This window comes from Astatotilapia calliptera, chromosome 9 (assembly GCF_900246225.1).
Source record: "Astatotilapia calliptera chromosome 9, fAstCal1.2, whole genome shotgun sequence".
Classification (NCBI taxonomy): domain Eukaryota; kingdom Metazoa; phylum Chordata; class Actinopteri; order Cichliformes; family Cichlidae; genus Astatotilapia; species Astatotilapia calliptera.
The window spans coordinates 6,615,501-6,632,151 of record NC_039310.1 but is presented as its reverse complement, the minus strand read 5'-3'; the positions used below and the strand labels follow the sequence as shown (position 1 = coordinate 6,632,151).

The 16,651-nt window shown below is 41.1% G+C and overlaps 1 protein-coding gene and 4 non-coding genes across 8 annotated transcripts; 4 read left to right on the top strand and 1 right to left on the bottom strand.

Annotated features, from left to right (window-relative positions):
- The first annotated feature begins 19 nt into the window (after positions 1–19).
- Positions 20–7,558, top strand: map3k8 (mitogen-activated protein kinase kinase kinase 8). 4 transcript variants are annotated; one of them, XM_026179975.1, is made up of 9 exons: positions 20–90; positions 281–351; positions 1,112–1,474; positions 1,597–1,767; positions 3,146–3,407; positions 4,149–4,255; positions 5,149–5,301; positions 6,436–6,682; positions 6,774–7,558. In XM_026179975.1, the coding sequence occupies exons 3-9, from the start codon at positions 1,112–1,114 to the stop codon at positions 6,896–6,898; spliced, it is 1,428 nt and encodes a 475-aa protein (XP_026035760.1). In that variant the 5' UTR covers positions 20–90; positions 281–351; the 3' UTR covers positions 6,899–7,558. The 4 variants fall into 4 exon arrangements, with proteins under 4 accessions (XP_026035760.1, XP_026035761.1, XP_026035758.1 ...); XM_026179976.1 differs by lacking the exon at positions 20–90 and having other exon boundaries at positions 280–351; XM_026179973.1 differs by lacking the exons at positions 20–90; positions 281–351 and adding an exon at positions 358–496.
- Positions 7,559–12,280: 4,722 nt separating this feature from the next.
- trnaa-ugc (transfer RNA alanine (anticodon UGC)) lies at positions 12,281–12,352 on the bottom strand. Its single transcript has one exon. It is a non-coding gene; the product is annotated as a tRNA-Ala (tRNA).
- A 1,209-nt stretch (positions 12,353–13,561) lies between these two features.
- On the top strand, positions 13,562–13,633 carry trnag-ucc (transfer RNA glycine (anticodon UCC)). The gene has a single exon. It is a non-coding gene; the product is annotated as a tRNA-Gly (tRNA).
- Positions 13,634–14,399: 766 nt separating this feature from the next.
- On the top strand, positions 14,400–14,471 carry trnag-ucc (transfer RNA glycine (anticodon UCC)). Its single transcript has one exon. It is a non-coding gene; the product is annotated as a tRNA-Gly (tRNA).
- A 531-nt stretch (positions 14,472–15,002) lies between these two features.
- Positions 15,003–15,074, top strand: trnag-ucc (transfer RNA glycine (anticodon UCC)). Its single transcript has one exon. It is a non-coding gene; the product is annotated as a tRNA-Gly (tRNA).
- Positions 15,075–16,651: the final 1,577 nt, after the last annotated feature.

Below are 16,651 nucleotides of genomic sequence, written 5' to 3'. Positions count from 1 at the left end.
GCAACCTAGAGATACCAGAAAAGACACTTTCTAGTGTTTAAAAAACTATCATCCGATTTCTTTGGGCTGACTCTGTAACGTCTTTTAAAGGTATCAAATTTGAAATTGAATTGAAATTTGTTTTTATTTTATTTACTACGAATGAGCTTCAGTGTTGGTGATATATTATGCATCCTACATTAAACGAGACACGTCTCCCGATAGGAAAGCACCCAACAGTCCTGAAAGCTTTTCGTTTTTTTTTTATTTTTTATTTTTTTGTTGTGTTTTTTCATTTGAGGAAACAAGAAAAGGGAAAACGAAACCTACAAAGACAGCGAGAGAGAGCTGCTGGCAGCTGACACTAAAGAGGTACTCCACCTCCACAGACACGCCACACTTCCTGTGTTTACTTCGTTCTAAACACAATCCACGAAGCTTCATACATCAGACAGTCTGCGGGGCGCCACAATGAAGACACGACGGTGCGCTTAAGCTTCCGACTCAATTTCATAAGGCAGGTAACGCGTGGTTTCTGTCACTCAAAGAAGTAACTCCTGTTATTCAGCGAAACTCTATTTTTCTTTTCTTTAGCAGCTGAATATTTGGCAGATAGCTAGTTATAGCTCTACAGCTACTGTTTTTTGTTTGTTTGTTTGTTTGTTTTATTTTTCTAGGCACCTATTCTAAATTTGCATGTTTGGATCGTAATACGGTTTATTTTTTATGTATTTATTTCAAATGTTGCATGGGGTTTGCATTAATGCACATGTGTATGATTTTCATCGAATAATGTGAGCTGAACTCTTTATCGCAGCATCATAATGCTAATAATAGTTATAATAATGGGCAGTTGTTGTTTTATAAATGTATAATAAGGTTCAAGCTTTCCTGGGGGGGCTTCCCAGCTTTACTGCGAAACTCCCTTCTTTTGCTTGGAAAACAGCCCTGTGAAGCCCCTCCCAGTTGTGTGTTCAGCCAGCTGTATCAAAGCTTCACTTCTTAAGTGTAGTTTCACTGCACGTCCTGCTCCCCACGTGAACCTTCCCTGTCATGAACGATCCGCTTGCTTATACAATTCAAGTCAGCACGGAAACAGTCCCCACACTGACCTCCTGATGTTTGATTTTAGATGGAGCTGGACAAACGGAGCATTAACATGGATTACAAATATGATTCGGGAATAGAACTGCTCTTGACTCACATGAATTTAGAGGACATTATTAATGCTGCAGAGACTCTATATCGGCTCGAGGAAGAGGAGGAAGACGAAATCTTGTCGTTAGAAGACGAAGAAGGACTTTCCCAGGAGGAGATGGATGAGAATGAGGAGGCAGGGGAGGTGGTGGTTTTGGGGAGTGAGCAGAAGGACTACGCTAATGGAGTTCGATATGGGACTGTGACAGAGGTCCTGTCCTTTGTCAACCTCCTGTCCAGCATGCAGACGGCAGCCTTGCCAAACCTGCCAGAGGAAATGGGAGTCCTCCTAAATAAGGTGAGAATCTTGTTGTTTTTTCTTTTTTTTTAATCTTCAACATAACCTGAATGTTTAGTTGATGTGGTCAGCCTAGAAAAACTTGCATAATTTTCTTTTTTTTCCTTCCTAAAAACAAATAGAAGGACATGGCTGTGAAAAAAGGCCGCTACCAGATTAACATGGACGTTCTCCTGTTTCCATGGAAATTGACCTACAAGAATCATGGGTCTGGCCTCGTGCCTAAGGGCTCATTTGGGAAAGTCCACTTGGCTCAGGACACCACCACCAGGAAGAGAATGGCCTGCAAACTGGTGAGTCTTCCTGATCGGTGACTAGAAATCCCGCCTGTGCTTGACTTCTCGACAGCTCTTGACCTGCGTGCCAAATATTTAACCTGCCAAATACTGCTTGTTCACAGTCCAATTACTCCTCTGTTTGTACAAAGATTGTTGGTGCCAGCGTGACATTTGCTATGTTTACTGGGTGAAAGAGGAACAGGGTTGCTGAATGAAGAACTATTTGTTCTTGTAACAAACTTACAACATGGGCTGGGATTAATGTAAGACTGGAATTTCAACAATAACTTCCCACAGCTCCTCTGGATGTTTGTGACAGGGTCAGATTCATTAAAGACACATGTAAAAACCACACATGCTGCTTCTATCTGGGCAGACCTATGCTTGAGAAAGAGGAGGGAGGGAGGCAGCGTGCTTACGCTGTTGTATGGAAAATATTGACAAATGAGGAAGGAGTACTTTCCTCTCTAGTCAGGTGTTATCGTCAGAATACTATGTTGACACAGTGTTGTTTTTTTCACGCTGCTGTGAAGGATTTACTGGAAATAGTTTGCAATAAGGGCTTGGAGTTAGGGTGTCCTTATCTGCTTAAAACAATGCCATCATCAGATAATAATTACTGAGAAATTATTCCTTTAAAGAAACAACTTTAAAATTATCACTGACAAACTAATAACAATAGATTTCTTAAAGCACAAAAAACAGGATAACAGTATGTTACTATGTCAGCTAATCTGTTAAATACAGAAAGAGTCAGTGTCCTTGTGAAGTATGTATTAAATGTATATTTTATTTGCAGAACTAACTGAGCTGAACTACCCGATTAGGCTGTCAGGGTAAAAAAACAATAATTATAATAAAAATGAACCATTAATTGTAGTTCCTTAAATCGCCACTTGAGGCAGGGTCCAAAACATCAGCATTTTATATGTAAGTAGCACATTTTGCTCTCACACTGTGTGGTGGTTAGCACTGTGGATTCCTGGGTTCAAATCCACCGGCCGGCTGGGGCCTTTCTGTGTGGAGTTGGGATGGGCTCCAGATAAACCACAATACAGAAGTGGAAGAAAATATATGGACAGATCTAAGTATGCATTTTACCGAGCTAGCTAGCTCTACCAATAACTGATAAATCCTCTGTGCACTGTCAAATAAAGCCACCCTTGCCAATAAAAATGCAAAATGTGAAAAGTCAGTTTGTTGTCACTGTAAGCAAACACGGATCCATTTGGCCAGCAGTCCCCAGGATGTCTCATTTAGCTCATTGGCTTCATATTTAACAGTCAAATGCAATGGTGTCACCGAGCCTTTTAACTCACTCCAAGAAATAAGATGAACATGTTTCCCAAAACGGTGGGCTATTTGTGATCATGTGTCTTATCTCCCTCGCTAGATCCCCATGGAGAACTTCAAAGCCGCTGATGTAGAGTTTCAGGCCCGCTTTCACCATGAGAACATCGCCGAGCTGTACGGCGTTCTGCTCTGGAACCAGAGCATCCACCTGTTCATGGAGGCCGGCGAAGGCGGCTCTGTGCTGGAGAAACTGGACAGCTGCGGACCGATGAGAGAGTTCGAAATCATCTGGGTGACCAAGCAAGTCCTGCGGGGCTTGGAGTACCTGCACTCACACAACGTCATTCACCATGACATCAAACGTAAGCATAAAAGATGTGTGTCACTTACTCTTGATGGATGTGCTCCATGGTATTGAACAAGTACATAGGTTACAGGAAATTATGCAATTACAGTTTGTATCTTCTATGCGTCAAATTCAAGCCACAGACGGATATTGCTCTTGTAAATAACTCAATTCGCTGAAAAGAATGAATCAGGGAACAGCCACAAACCAAGCAGATCATAGGAATCTGATAGATTGACTAATGCTTTTTCAGTAATTCTTCAAAGGTAGCCTGGTCACAGTGACTGGTAGCTATCATGACAGATCACACAAATACGCCCTAGTTACTGCAGGTGGAGCTCAGCTGAGGAACCACAGCAGTGCTGCTGGGATCAAAGCATTCTGCAGAGCTGTCTGTCAGCCTCACTGCTTAAAGGCTCGCTGGCTGTCTGGAAATTCCAGCCTGCTTCTCATGCTCAGTCAGGGTTACAATTATGGTCCAGAGAGGCAAGTGACTTATTAAAATGACCATTCTGGCCCTCTGACAAGCTGCGGTTCTTAGCATTTCCTGCCTGCAGTCAAAATATGTAATTAAACCTTGGTGACATTTTAGGGACAAGGATGAGTCTCTTCGTGGCAATTTCCTTCGTCAAAGCCTGTGACCTACTTATCGTTTTCATGCTTAAGATCAATACAGACTCAGTGGACCTGAAACTGAAATCTTATCAGTTCAAGCACCAACTTGAATCACACCTCCTTCCTTTTCATCTCTCCACAGCCAGCAACATTGTCCTGATGTCAGACAAAGCAGTCCTAGTGGACTTTGGGCTGACAGTGCAGATGACAGATGATGTATACATTCCCAGAGATCTGAGAGGAACAGAGGTAAGGAAATAAGCCGCTCCTCCTTAAAAGATGTAAGTGTAGCCCTGTAATGAATGCGGGCCTTCTGTTTTGAGTAATTGCTCTCCGATCAATGCTTGCTTTTCTTTTGCTGATCTGGAGCGTGTGTTGACACGTGACTCACACTAGACTTCCCTAGGGATTTTAGCAAATTAGTCCCACGACTTGTCAGCACTTGTGTGCTTTTCCAAAATGATTACAGAGTCAGTGACTGGCAAGCATTAATTTAGAGCAGTCAGTGCACTCATTGGCCTCACAGCCACTATTAATAGCTTGCTGATGCTCAGGGCTTTCAGCTCTTTAAGTTGTTTTTTTTTTTAGGATGAAGATTTTGCACACACCTTCTCACCCACTGGTCCTTGCTTTCCCATGCTTGTGTGACAGTCTATATAGTTCTGTGTACATGCACCCCCGGGCCTCTCAAGTGCTTGTGGAAAGTCCCAGGGCAGACACCCAGGAGTAATAATAAGAGAGGCACAGCCTGTGCGTATTTACAGGCACAGCCTGTAAATATGCTGGGCTGCTCAGGGTTACATGAACATGGGAGTGCAAGCTGGAATTTCCAGCAGAAAGACACAAAGAGATGAACTCTGGTGTGTTTACCTTTCACCCTCCAAAGGCCAACACACTTCTGCACTTCCCTTACCTTTTTTCATGCGCAGCGTGGGTCTGCAGGTTGCTTGTTTGGTTGCAGGCAGAAAACCCCTTTTACACTAACAACAGGTCACTTCCTGTTTGTTGTGTCTCGCTGACACGGAGAATTTGACTGTCGCACTGAATAAAAAGGGAACTTGTTTCTCTCGCTCTCTCTCTGCCATTCTGATCTGCAGCCATGTTAAAAGTCACCCACTAAACATCCCCTGTCTTTCTTTCAGATGTATATGAGTCCAGAGTTGGTTCTGTGTCGAGGACACAGCACCAAGACAGACATCTACAGCCTGGGCACCACCATCATTCACATGCAGACCGGTAGTCCTCCCTGGGTCAGGAGATACCCACGCACTGCATATCCATCCTACCTGTACATTGTAAGTACTGCACATGAAAATCACATCATAGGGAAATGAACGCAACCAGAATGGTTGGTGCAGATATTTGTGGTCCTCACAGGATGAATTTGTGATATTGGGAGGAAAAGGGCATGTTTGAATTTGCGCACCAGAGACGTCTGATGACCCTAAAGTTGGATGCTGATGTTTGCCTTATTTGGAAACGTCGGTATCTCTTAAGTTTCAGTGCTCTGATTTATGACCAAGTACTTTCCCATCAGCATGAGCTGACCTTTATGCTTAATGCTAGATTGCATGATAGTAAATCATTTTGTAGATAAACTGTGAAAGGTTTCCCATGAAATAGTTATTACACAGCAAATTAGTACATCACTTAATTTTGTTTTTGTTTGTTTTCATTTCTTGATTTTTCTTTTTTCCTAAAATTGCTCTTAAAAAAACAACAACAACCCCACTGTATGCTACCTGCACCTCAGTGGCTGGTGCACACTGAATAGCACTGAGTATGTTGGGCCAACACAGACCTAAAAGGAAAGAGACAATTAGGAAAAACAAGTCCTTTAGTGTTAATGTTGCTCTTTCCTAGCTGCAGGTATAAATCCTCCTTGGTTACCAATTACCATTGGAGACATATGCCTCTGTTACATGCCTCAGCAGAGACAGTCCTGTGTTGTTAGTATCCTGCGAGTCAAATAGTGACACACTTACCGCACACAACATGCTCACGCCCTTCGCAGTCAAGATTGCCAGGCGATAAAGAGGATGTTTGCAGTGGGTGACCTGTGGCTTATTTAGTCATTCACCACTCTAAAAGCGTTCCATTACATGGGCTCTTTCCATTTTAGCTAGTCCCATTTCTGTTTTTAAAATGATTATCAGCTTCTTTGCTCTGGCCGTTTACTCACTTCCACTTGAAACTGCCGTCATGGAGAAGTAGCATTACAGGGCCAAGTCACTTGTACGGGCTGAGCTTTGCAGCTGCTCCTTGTTCCTGTTTATTGTAACCATACTGCTTTTACAAACCACTGCTCACATGGCCACTGAAAAAAAAGGGCAGCTTCGGTTCTGCATAGCTGTTTTTTTCTTGAGTTATTTGGAAGTGCTAGCTTTGTTTTTCTCTTCTTTAATGACAGTCTATCTGTCTCCAAACAGATCCACAAGCAGGCCCCTCCTTTGGAGGACATTGCGGAGGACTGCAGCCCAGTTATGCGGTCCTTCCTGGAGCGAGCCCTAGAGAGGAACCCTGCGCTGCGGAGCTCGGCATCTGAGCTACTAAAGGATGACGCCATCAACCCTCCTAGAGAGGATCAGCCGCGTTGCTGGAGTCTTGACTCGGCCCTGGAAGAGGCCACCCACACCTTGCTACGGCAGCAGAGTCAGCACCACGACACCACGCAGGGTAAAGCCTTTAGTGCCGAGCTCAGTTTGTTCTCTGTTATTAATAATAAGCTGGCTACTTAACGTTAACATTTACCTCGTCTTCTCTGCAGAATCCTCTCTGTACTCTGAAGGTTCTGGACACATCAGGAGGAAGGGCTCGCTGTACATTGACCTAGGGGCCTTGTCGGGTTACTCTAAACTGGTGACGGGACCGCCTTCCTCAGAGTATGGCTAACAAATGACCAGACAACACCATTTATAAGACTGAACTGTTCTTAAAGCCACATAAATGGCTGAGACTCGTGGACAGCTATAGCCAACATGACTCGTAATGATGTAAAACAGCAAGTGTGACTTGGAATGAATGGGTCCAGTTCGGCCTGAAATAGAAAACGCTGCAGGACAGTGTTTGGATGCATTGTGAATAAATAAGCATTATACTCTACATATAATTTCCCACACTTCTTTTGTGGGATGTTTGTACTTTATTTCAGTTTGGGTTCATGGTGATAAATGCACGCTGTTTTCTTTTCTCCTAAAACCTTCTGAAAAAAGTTATTGTATCATTTGAGTTACTTAAAGTGTAAGCTGTGTCTTAAAGTATGTGTGTAAACATGTATGATGTGTAGTTCTTTTCGAACGTCCTCCTGTTAATTCCCGTGGAATATTCTTGGCAACACTGTGCTTTGCAAAATGAAGCTTCTGTGGAATGAATGCGATGAGTGATTTTGTTTTATGTTCTGTACATCCACTGAGATGAAGCATGCGCTGCTTTATACTGAAAGGGAAAAAAAGCAAGTGATTTATTTCTGTTTTCTTTTGTAATAAGTGTAAAAGTTACCCAGAGTTTTTAAAGTGTCATTCTGCAATAAATGCAATAAACTCAAAAATCCTATGGTCTGTGTGTATGTCACTGCAGCCTTAGCTTTAGCAGCTATTCGTTTTTGAAATTGCTTGGGGAGATTCCTGGAAAGGAAACTGAAAACTTGAGTATATCACTATGTTTCAAAAACATGCAATAAATTATACAGTTAAACATTCAACAATATGTGCAATACTAGTCCAGCCTTTTCAGTCTGGACCAAAATTGAGGTCAGGACTGTGCAGGCCAGCCAAGTTCTTCCACACCAACCCTTCTCATACATGTCTTTATGGAGCATGTTGGAACAGGAAGCAGCCATCCCCAAACTGTTCCCACAAAGTTGGGAAATTCTCCAAAATGTCTCAGTATGCTGAAGTATTAATAGTTCCTTTCACTGGAAGTAAGGGACTGAGCCCAACTCCTTAAAAACAACCCAACACCATTATTCCCCTCCACCAAACTCTACACTTGGTGTTCTCCTGGCAATTGCCAAATCCAGGCCAAACCCAGGTTGGATTGCCAGATGAAGAAGTACGATGAAGTATGAAGAAGTACGATTCATCACTCCAGAGAACACATCTCCGCTGTTCGAGTGGCAGCGTGCTTTACACCAATGTATTGCTTTGCATTGCTTGGTGATATAAGGCTTGGATGCAGCTTCACTTCTCTTTTGAGTTCCCAACTCTCAGAGAAAGCCCATATTTCATGCCTCGCTAAAACAAAAACATTATGCACCGTCAATGAACATGAAGAAGCAACTGAAATTTGTCAAATCAAAGATTTATTTAATTTAATAATTCATCATAAAGGAAAATGTGATCAGTACAAATCAAATTTATATCAAGTAAACCAGACCAGATTCCACTGAATTTAATATTTTACATTGTAATTATGAAACAAAATTTACATGTAATTAAATAAGATAAACTCAGCATTTTGGGCACTTTGCGAGTGTGTGTTTCTGCTGAAAGCAACAATAATTTACTTCTGTTTTCTTTAGTATTAAGTGTAGAAATTACCAAGAGTTTTCAAAATGTCATTCTGCAATAAATGCAATGAACTCAAAAATCCCAAATTGTCTGTGTATATGTCACTGCAGCCATAACTCGTTAGCTGCTATTCATTTTTGAACTCACTAAGGGAGATTCCTGGAAAGGTGAATGAAATTCAAAACTTGAGTATGTCAGTATGTTTCACATTCAGTCAGCTGACTGCCTCTACTTTCTTTTTCTTACAACCGTTAACCGTCACCACTCCCACGTCTGCAGGAGCTCCTGGTGCTGGGCTGACAGTTTTTTTTAGAATGAGCAACAGACGGGAGGCATTACTGAGAATCGGTTTATTAAAATCATGACTGTTAGCGCTAACATTTGATACCTGAATGTTACCTGTATGTTACATCTGTACTAATGGAAAAATGCAAATAATGTGCAGAAAAAACACAAGCATTCCATCAGAGATGCAACAAATGATACAATGAAACATTTAACATCCAATGACATATAGCCTTAGATCACTGTAATTAGTTCAGATATCAAGGTGGTCTACTGAAATCATGAATGTAATTCTGTTGCAACTTTTCTATTTGGCTTTTTGGGGTAAGACAACCCATTTACCAGTGAAACCTAGATTCTGATTATACAACAGAGTTTAAATGGGCTCTAACAAACACTTCCCTCTTTTCTGCCATAGATTCTTCATGACGTTAGCAAAGTTTCGAATAATGACATCAGCATAAGAACACATAACCCACGTGCAGAGAAGGGTAGTAACTGATTACATTTACGTAGCTACATTTACTTGTAATGTTTTAGAAAAAAATAACTTTTAGGAGTAATTTTACTACACTGTGCTTTTAACTGTTACTTGAGTAATATTCTTACTTGAGAAAAAATTCTGACGACTCTACTCAGTGTGAGTAACTCCAGGGAATGAATGATAAACACGTTTTAACCAAAAATGCATGAGACACAGACACAAACCTACAATCGTACATAAGGTTTGTTGTTTTAATGTTATTCTATCTGCTGAGCCTATTGTGCCATTTGGAGAAGTAAAGTAGCACCATAGGTAATACCTACTCTAAATATTAGTTTAATAAGGATTTGGAAAAGTGTTTCCTCTGCTTAGATTTATTATTTTGTAATCATGTTATTTATAGTATTTAATAGTATTTTTTTTTTTGCTTTTAAAATACCCAAACTTGCACAAAACTACATTTTTGTCTGTCTGATTATCTCATTTTTAAACATTAAATCAGATGCTATGATCAGTTACTCAAGTAGCCTTTTTTACAAAAAACGTTTTTACTCTTACTTAAGTAATTTCTTGGATGGCTGCTTTTTACTTTTACCTGAGTAAAACTACCATGAAGTAGTGCCAATATTACTTGATTACAATTTTGGCTACTCTACCCCCCTCTGCTCACGTGAGATGAAAGGTCAGAGTTCATACTGCTCTTGTTGAGGTTCCTGTTTATTATCCTTAGCTTTTGCTTTTTCTGTGCCTCTTATTGGTAATCATACATTTTTCTTGTAAATCCTCAGTTCTTGTTTTTCTGAGTGTTAGTCTTTATTCATGTGCCTCCTTTGTTCCCCGCTATCTGCTTCTTTCATTTTGAGTTTGCTCTTGGTCCCCCTTTAGGTTTACTTCCTGTTTTATTTTGAAGGTTATGTGGAGATATTACTACCTTTTCACCTGCCTTAGCAGAACGGCATTGAAAGACTGCCGACTCTACAGAACTCCCCGACCAGGCCTTTAACTAGAACAATTCCTGTTTCAGCATTTTGTACCAACTTCCAGCAAGTTTTAGACCAGATTTTAAGATCTTTTAAAATTACTTTGATGGTCCTTAATCACCTTGTTTCTAACTACAACTCTGCACTATCATTATCATTATTATGGCTTTTACACATTAGAAGGGTAGTGATTGATGGGGACTGCAAACCAGGAGGAGAGAGAAAATCCACCTGCAATTACAGACATGAGTGCAAATATGAACTTGCTGGACTTTATGAATGTCCAAATGCACAACAATCCATGCAATAGAGGTGGCTGGATCAATCCAAATATCAACACTTCTAACGTTTCTGTACTCTAAGTTCAGTATGTAGCCCTCTGAAGTGTGTTCACTAAATTATCCTTTTATAAAAAGAAAAAACGAAATATGTAATACGCAATATGAAAAATGTCTGAACCTTTTTTGGTTGACTGTCATATCTATTTTATTTATCCCTCATGACTCATTTAAACAACAGAAGTGAAGCCGAAGGTCTTTATGAAGTCCCATGTTTGAAATACATGAACAACAAAACTCAGCTGGAAGGTGTGTTTTGTTCTATTACCTTATTATTGTGGAAAATAAAAACCAAAGTGATTTAGTGCTCTTTAAAATGTGTTCAGAATTAGCAAATTGGTGATCCCATAAATCATGACACAACGCTCTCCCTTATAAACACTACCTCTGTAGATCATCAGTATGGGTATCAGTGTTGGTATCAGCAATACTGACCTAGTATTTACTGGTTATCGGCTTGATACCAACATTTGCACTATCCCACAGCACTAACATGCAAAACTTGTCGAAACCTTTCAGTCTGGACCAAAATTAAAAGGTGATTACAGAGTATGAAACATCAGCTTTCTCTCACTGAAACAACTCTTTTGAATTCCCAGTTGACTTTCTAACTCTCAGTTTTCCCACATTTCAGCAAATCTGATCAGATTTACCCAGCACTAATCACTCTACATGAATCACAACTGCATGACTAGAAATGCTCATGCCGCATTTTCTACAATATTTCAGCAGTAAACAGCGATAAAAAAAAGTTTAAAAAAAACCCAAACTAGCTTTTTCATTGGAAGCCTCTTCATGTGGGTTTTCCTGAATTCCCCAATCTAGCAGCTAGATCACAGAGATCAAACGTGAATCAAGCTGTAGCAAAGTTCGCCACTAGACAACTTTTATTTGTTCATATTTAGTCATGGGCAGTATCTGCTACTGAATTTGCATCAGGGAAACCCGTGTGGTGTGAAGTGTTGTGTCCTATCTGCAGCCCGGGCCCACTCTTCCTCTTTCTATAAGCGTCACATGAGAGTGGGCGGTGAACTCAGCCCAGAGACGTGCCTGTCAAGCCGAAATGAAAGTTGCAGTATTTACTGTCACGGTCACGGTTTCCACTGAGCGTTGCAGACAGATACTGCCACCTGCCGGCAGCCTTCATAAGTACTAGAACGAGATCTCGACATGTGCTGCTGTAGGCTCACTGAACACTTAAAAAACTGAGGATTTCTTTCTCTCTGGTGCCCTCGTGTGCCTCCTGGTCTCGAGAACGTGTAATGCTGCAAGAAAGAAGAATAGACTTGATTTGCTGCCCTCTCCACGTCTGTTCCTCATATACACTGCAAAGCTTGCAGACTTATTAGAGTTCAGCGAGGGAGGAAAACTAGTCAGGACATGAAGTGGCAAAAAATATTATTGATCTGCACATAAGCATGGAAGCTTTTATGGTTTCTTCAAAGTTTTTAGAGAAAATGAAAACAAAAATACTTTAAAAAGTAGTTAAGACTGTGATTAGATCTAATGTTTGTCTTCAAATATTTTACCTACCAGCGTACAAAGACAGCAGCACGGCTGACTGTGGATACGTTGTTTTTACCTCCACACACCACACGTTTCACGTCTACGTGTACTACCTTACTGAGAATCCGACATGCTGCAAAGCGGCACCAGGCTGATTCAGCACTTCAAAAGTCTGGAGATGCCGGGGATTGAACCAGGGGCCTCATACATGCAAAGCATGCGCTCTACCACTGAGCTACATCCCCTATTGCAAAATGACCGTGAGGCCAGCTGTTGAACGCATCCTGTGTATTAAAGAAATAATCATTAAAGTATACTTAAAGTGTGTTTTACACCAGCAGATATTTAACTTCATGTAATATGCTGTAACCGACTGTAATCTGCCACAGCGCTCTTCTTTTCAACGTCCTGTTTTGTGCCTTGCTCTTTTGAATAGTAACATAAACATATTTTACATATTTTAGTCACAGAACGTGAATCACTCTCAATCAGTGGCTGCTGCCTTGTCAGTTTTACCAGTGACAACGAGGGGTCGTAATAATATAAGCACAGTAACGGGCACTTAAATATGAAAATATATTTATAAAGAAAAAATAGTTTTAAGAATAAATTATCGAATAACTGCTTGAAATGACTCGACGGTGACATCTGTTAGTAAGATGAGGCAGTGCAACGAGTGTGAGTGTTACGGGGCTCCACGGCAGTCAGAACACTTTAGGTTTGTCATGCTCTACCGTAATTGGCTAAGACATTTAAACGATTTAAAAAGCAGTACGGCCTCCATTCCCAATCAAAGTATATATATCATTTAAAATGACATTTCATTTTTTTGTATGTGTCAAAAGTGTCCACATATATTTTTGATAACATGTCCATGTTTTGTTTGTTTTGTTTTTAACTTAAGCAGTAATGTTACTTGTTTCAGTTAATGCTGACAACATTTAGCCTCTAGTGGCTCTAAATGGCTTTTATGATGCGTTCCTGAATAAGTCAGGAGTTCCCAGTCAGAATTTGATTCTGGAATGTCCCTTCAACTCAGATTTCCCACTCAGAAAGCTGTCAGCAACCCCCAGCAATAGTAAACAACAATAAAACTGTAAAATTTTAACCTATACTGCCACTGTTGTGTATTTGGGAGTCACTAAACAAGCCGTACACAGAGGACTGACCAGGCTCTGTCCATGAATGTGCTGCATGGAGAAAGATAAGAAAGACAGGAGAGGAAGAAGAGAGGTTAGATTTAAGGTAAGGATGTTCAGTGGGATTTGATCAAAGGAAAGTGGGGTATGCTTTGTTGTTGAAATGTTGCCTGAAGATCCTCTGCAGGTTAGTGCAGGATAAACAGGTTAGCTTACTGTACTGTGATGGATTTAAAGTAAAGCACTGTGTTGAACTGGTGCACAGCAGCTGTGGTGTTCATGGTCATGGATCATGTGATTCCAGATGTGCATCAAGCGATGGTGGTATAGTGGTAAGCATAGCTGCCTTCCAAGCAGTTGACCCGGGTTCGATTCCCGGCCATCGCAGTTTCCTTTTTCCAAAGAACAATAATGGAGGAAAGGCAATTTATATCAGAGATAAGACAATATATAGTGTGGAGTAAGTGGCTGTTACTTAGATCTCTTACTAAAGTTCTCATGTTATGTTTCTTTTGCTTACATGTGCACTCAAAGTTACCCTTTACAAACAACTCCCTTTCTGTAGGCAAAACTAAACACGCTGCAAATTGACTGTTGAAAGAGTGGACTACAGCTTTGGAAGCAGGTATTTTCAGATTATAATAATATTAATAGTGGATTAAATGTTTGGAAAAGGGGGCTCAGTTGTCATCACAACGGAGAGAAAGAAACACGTATTAACTGATGCACTCTTCTCTTTCTCCTACCTTCTTTTAAACTCTCCTCTCTGCCCAGATGTAGTCACACGTGGAGGCCACACTGCTGAGTCAGCAGGCAAGTTTTAGATGTATTCAAAGCGGTGCCTTTATAGTGGCGAGCATAGCTGCCTTCCCAGTGTGTGATGTGGGTTTGTTTCCCAGCCAAGGAGAGAGCTTTGGAGAGAGCACACCAAAATCATTAAGGGGGTGTGTGGTAAGATGCACAATCTAGTGGATTTTAATACAACTAGTTTTCATCTTTTCTTTTCTTGATGTAAACATCACTCAACACTTCTCTTCTCTTGCCTCGTTGGCTACTTTGCTCCTCCTATTTTCCAGTCTCCTCCTGTCTCAGCTGTTTAAAGACCTGGCTGAAACGCTGGCTGAAGAGAAGCCTGATTCCAGATGCACATCAGGCGATGGTGGTATAGTGGTAAGCATAGCTTCCTTCCAAGCAGTTGACCGGGGTTCGATTCCCGGCCATCGCAGCTCTCTTTTTCACACCTTGGCTCATGTAACAACTCAAGACCATCTCCAAAGGGCAAAGCGCCCCACTAGGAATTAAATATCTGGAACGTCCACAGACATCACAAGCAAAGTATAAAGACAGCATAATCAGTGTACTGTCAGTGTGGAGAACAGAAATCAGTCAAGACATATTTTTACTTTTTACTTTGAGTACATTTCAGAGGTGGTACATTTTCACTTTTACTTGAGTAAAGAAGTTCAATAGATACTTCAACTTTTAGCAGAGTGTTTTAATACAGGTTACTTTACTTCTCCTAAGTAAAGAAAGACTACTTTTTCCACCTAGGCAGCTACTTTGGTGAGTGAGCACTTCAGGATTAGTAGGATGTGAGAGAAGATTTTGGTTTCTAACTGAAGCAAGCATCACTCAACACTTCACTTCTCTTCTCTTGCTTTGTTCCTCCTTGTTTCCACTCCCCTCCTCTCTCAGCCGTGTAAAGCCCCGGCTGAAATGCTGCCTGAACAGAAGCCTGATTCCAGATGTGTATCAGGCGATGGTGGTATAGTGGTAAGCATAGCTGCCTTCCAAGCAGTTGACCCGGGTTCGATTCCCGGCCATCGCAGCTCTCTTTTTGTCACAGAACAATAATGGAAGAAAGTCATTTTATATCAAAGATAAGACAATATGTGTAATAAGGGGATATTCCTTAGATCTAATTTCATAATCTTCTCCCATCATTACTACAGTGCGTCATTACAGACCTTTATTACTTCAGAAATGCTTTTATTCTGATCACTCAAGCATGCTTATATGTCCCAGCCCCTCAAACAAGTTAAAGCTATGGCAGTCTGAATGTAACTCACCTGTATGAAGCTTTAGAGCTGCATATATATAATGCCAGAGAGAGCAGAACAGTTACTCTTATGCAAAACATTAAGTCACATGTCAGTCTGCAGTGGTCACAATCTACGAAAAGTGGTCCAAGGAAGAAACAGTGGTGAACCAGCAACAGGGTCATGGGTGGACAAAGCTTACTGATGCTCATGGGGACCCAAGGCTGGCCTCTGTGCTGTGATCCAACAAACAAGCTGCTAAAGGTCAAATTGCAGAAAAGTGTCATGGTAATTCTGATAGAAAAGAGTCAGAATACACAGTGCATCACAGTTTGTTAGTATGGGGCTGCATAGCTGCACAGCAGTCAGGGTTCCCATGGTGACTCATGTCCACCAACAGTAGCGCCAAAAATGGGCACGTGAATATGAGAACTGGACCACAGAGAAATGATGGACCAGGTGGCCTGGTCTAAAGAATCACTTTCTTTTTTACATCAACCTGGATGGTTGCATTGCTTACCTGGGGAACCCCTGGCACCAAGATGCACTAAAGGAGGCCAGCCATCAGGAGGCCAGCCTTGGGTCCTGTCAACCATATGGATTTTACTTTGACACCTACCAAACCATTGTTGCAGAGCACCTTGCCATGGACACAGTATTCCCTGATGGCTGTGGTTTGAGGAGCACCACAATGAGTTTGAGGTGTTGACTTAGCCTCCAAATTCTCCACAGTTGAAATCCAATTGAGCATCTGTGGGATGTGCTGGACAAACAAGTCGGATCCACATAGGTCAGTGATCCCATCTCTCTTATTTGTTGTGCATCTTAAACTGCAGAAATGATGTGGCAGCTTATATGTTGGGTTCCTTTGACCCATGAACATAAGGAGAGTATCTAGTGCAATACAATAAAAGATGAGAGGAAAACAGCAAGTGACATGATTACATTTCTCATTTGAGGCATAAGAAATGCATTGTGTTAGCTCTCATAACAGGAAGAAACTCTGAATCCAGCACACTGCTGTCATGAGAAAACTTGAGCACTTTATCAGCAGATCCCTCTGAGAAAGGATAGCCTCGACTGTATTCAGCAGATCTCAGGGACACATGGGTCATCCATGTGTCCCTGAGATCTGCTAAATAATTTAACATTTCAGAATTCTGCTCCTTTGTAAATAGGAATTTTAGTGTCATGATTTCAAATAGTAAATAAATACTTTACACCTACTATGTACTGACACAACAACCTGAAATATGATTTAAAGAACAGGGTGTGCCATTAAGAAGAAAGCTAGCCTAGACCTTCTAAACAGATGACACATGCCACCATGTAGCCCAAATTTACGAATGAGTGTTCATTTAATGTT

Bases quoted from the DNA above. Each gene is read 5' to 3' on its own strand.
- map3k8 (XM_026179975.1), top strand. From the start codon at position 1,112: ATGGAGCTGGACAAACGGAGCATTAACATGGATTACAAATATGATTCG. The intron at 1,475-1,596 runs GTGAGAATCTTG...AAAAACAAATAG, and splicing joins TGGGAGTCCTCCTAAATAAG to AAGGACATGGCTGTGAAAAA. The intron at 3,408-4,148 runs GTAAGCATAAAA...ATCTCTCCACAG, and splicing joins CATTCACCATGACATCAAAC to CCAGCAACATTGTCCTGATG.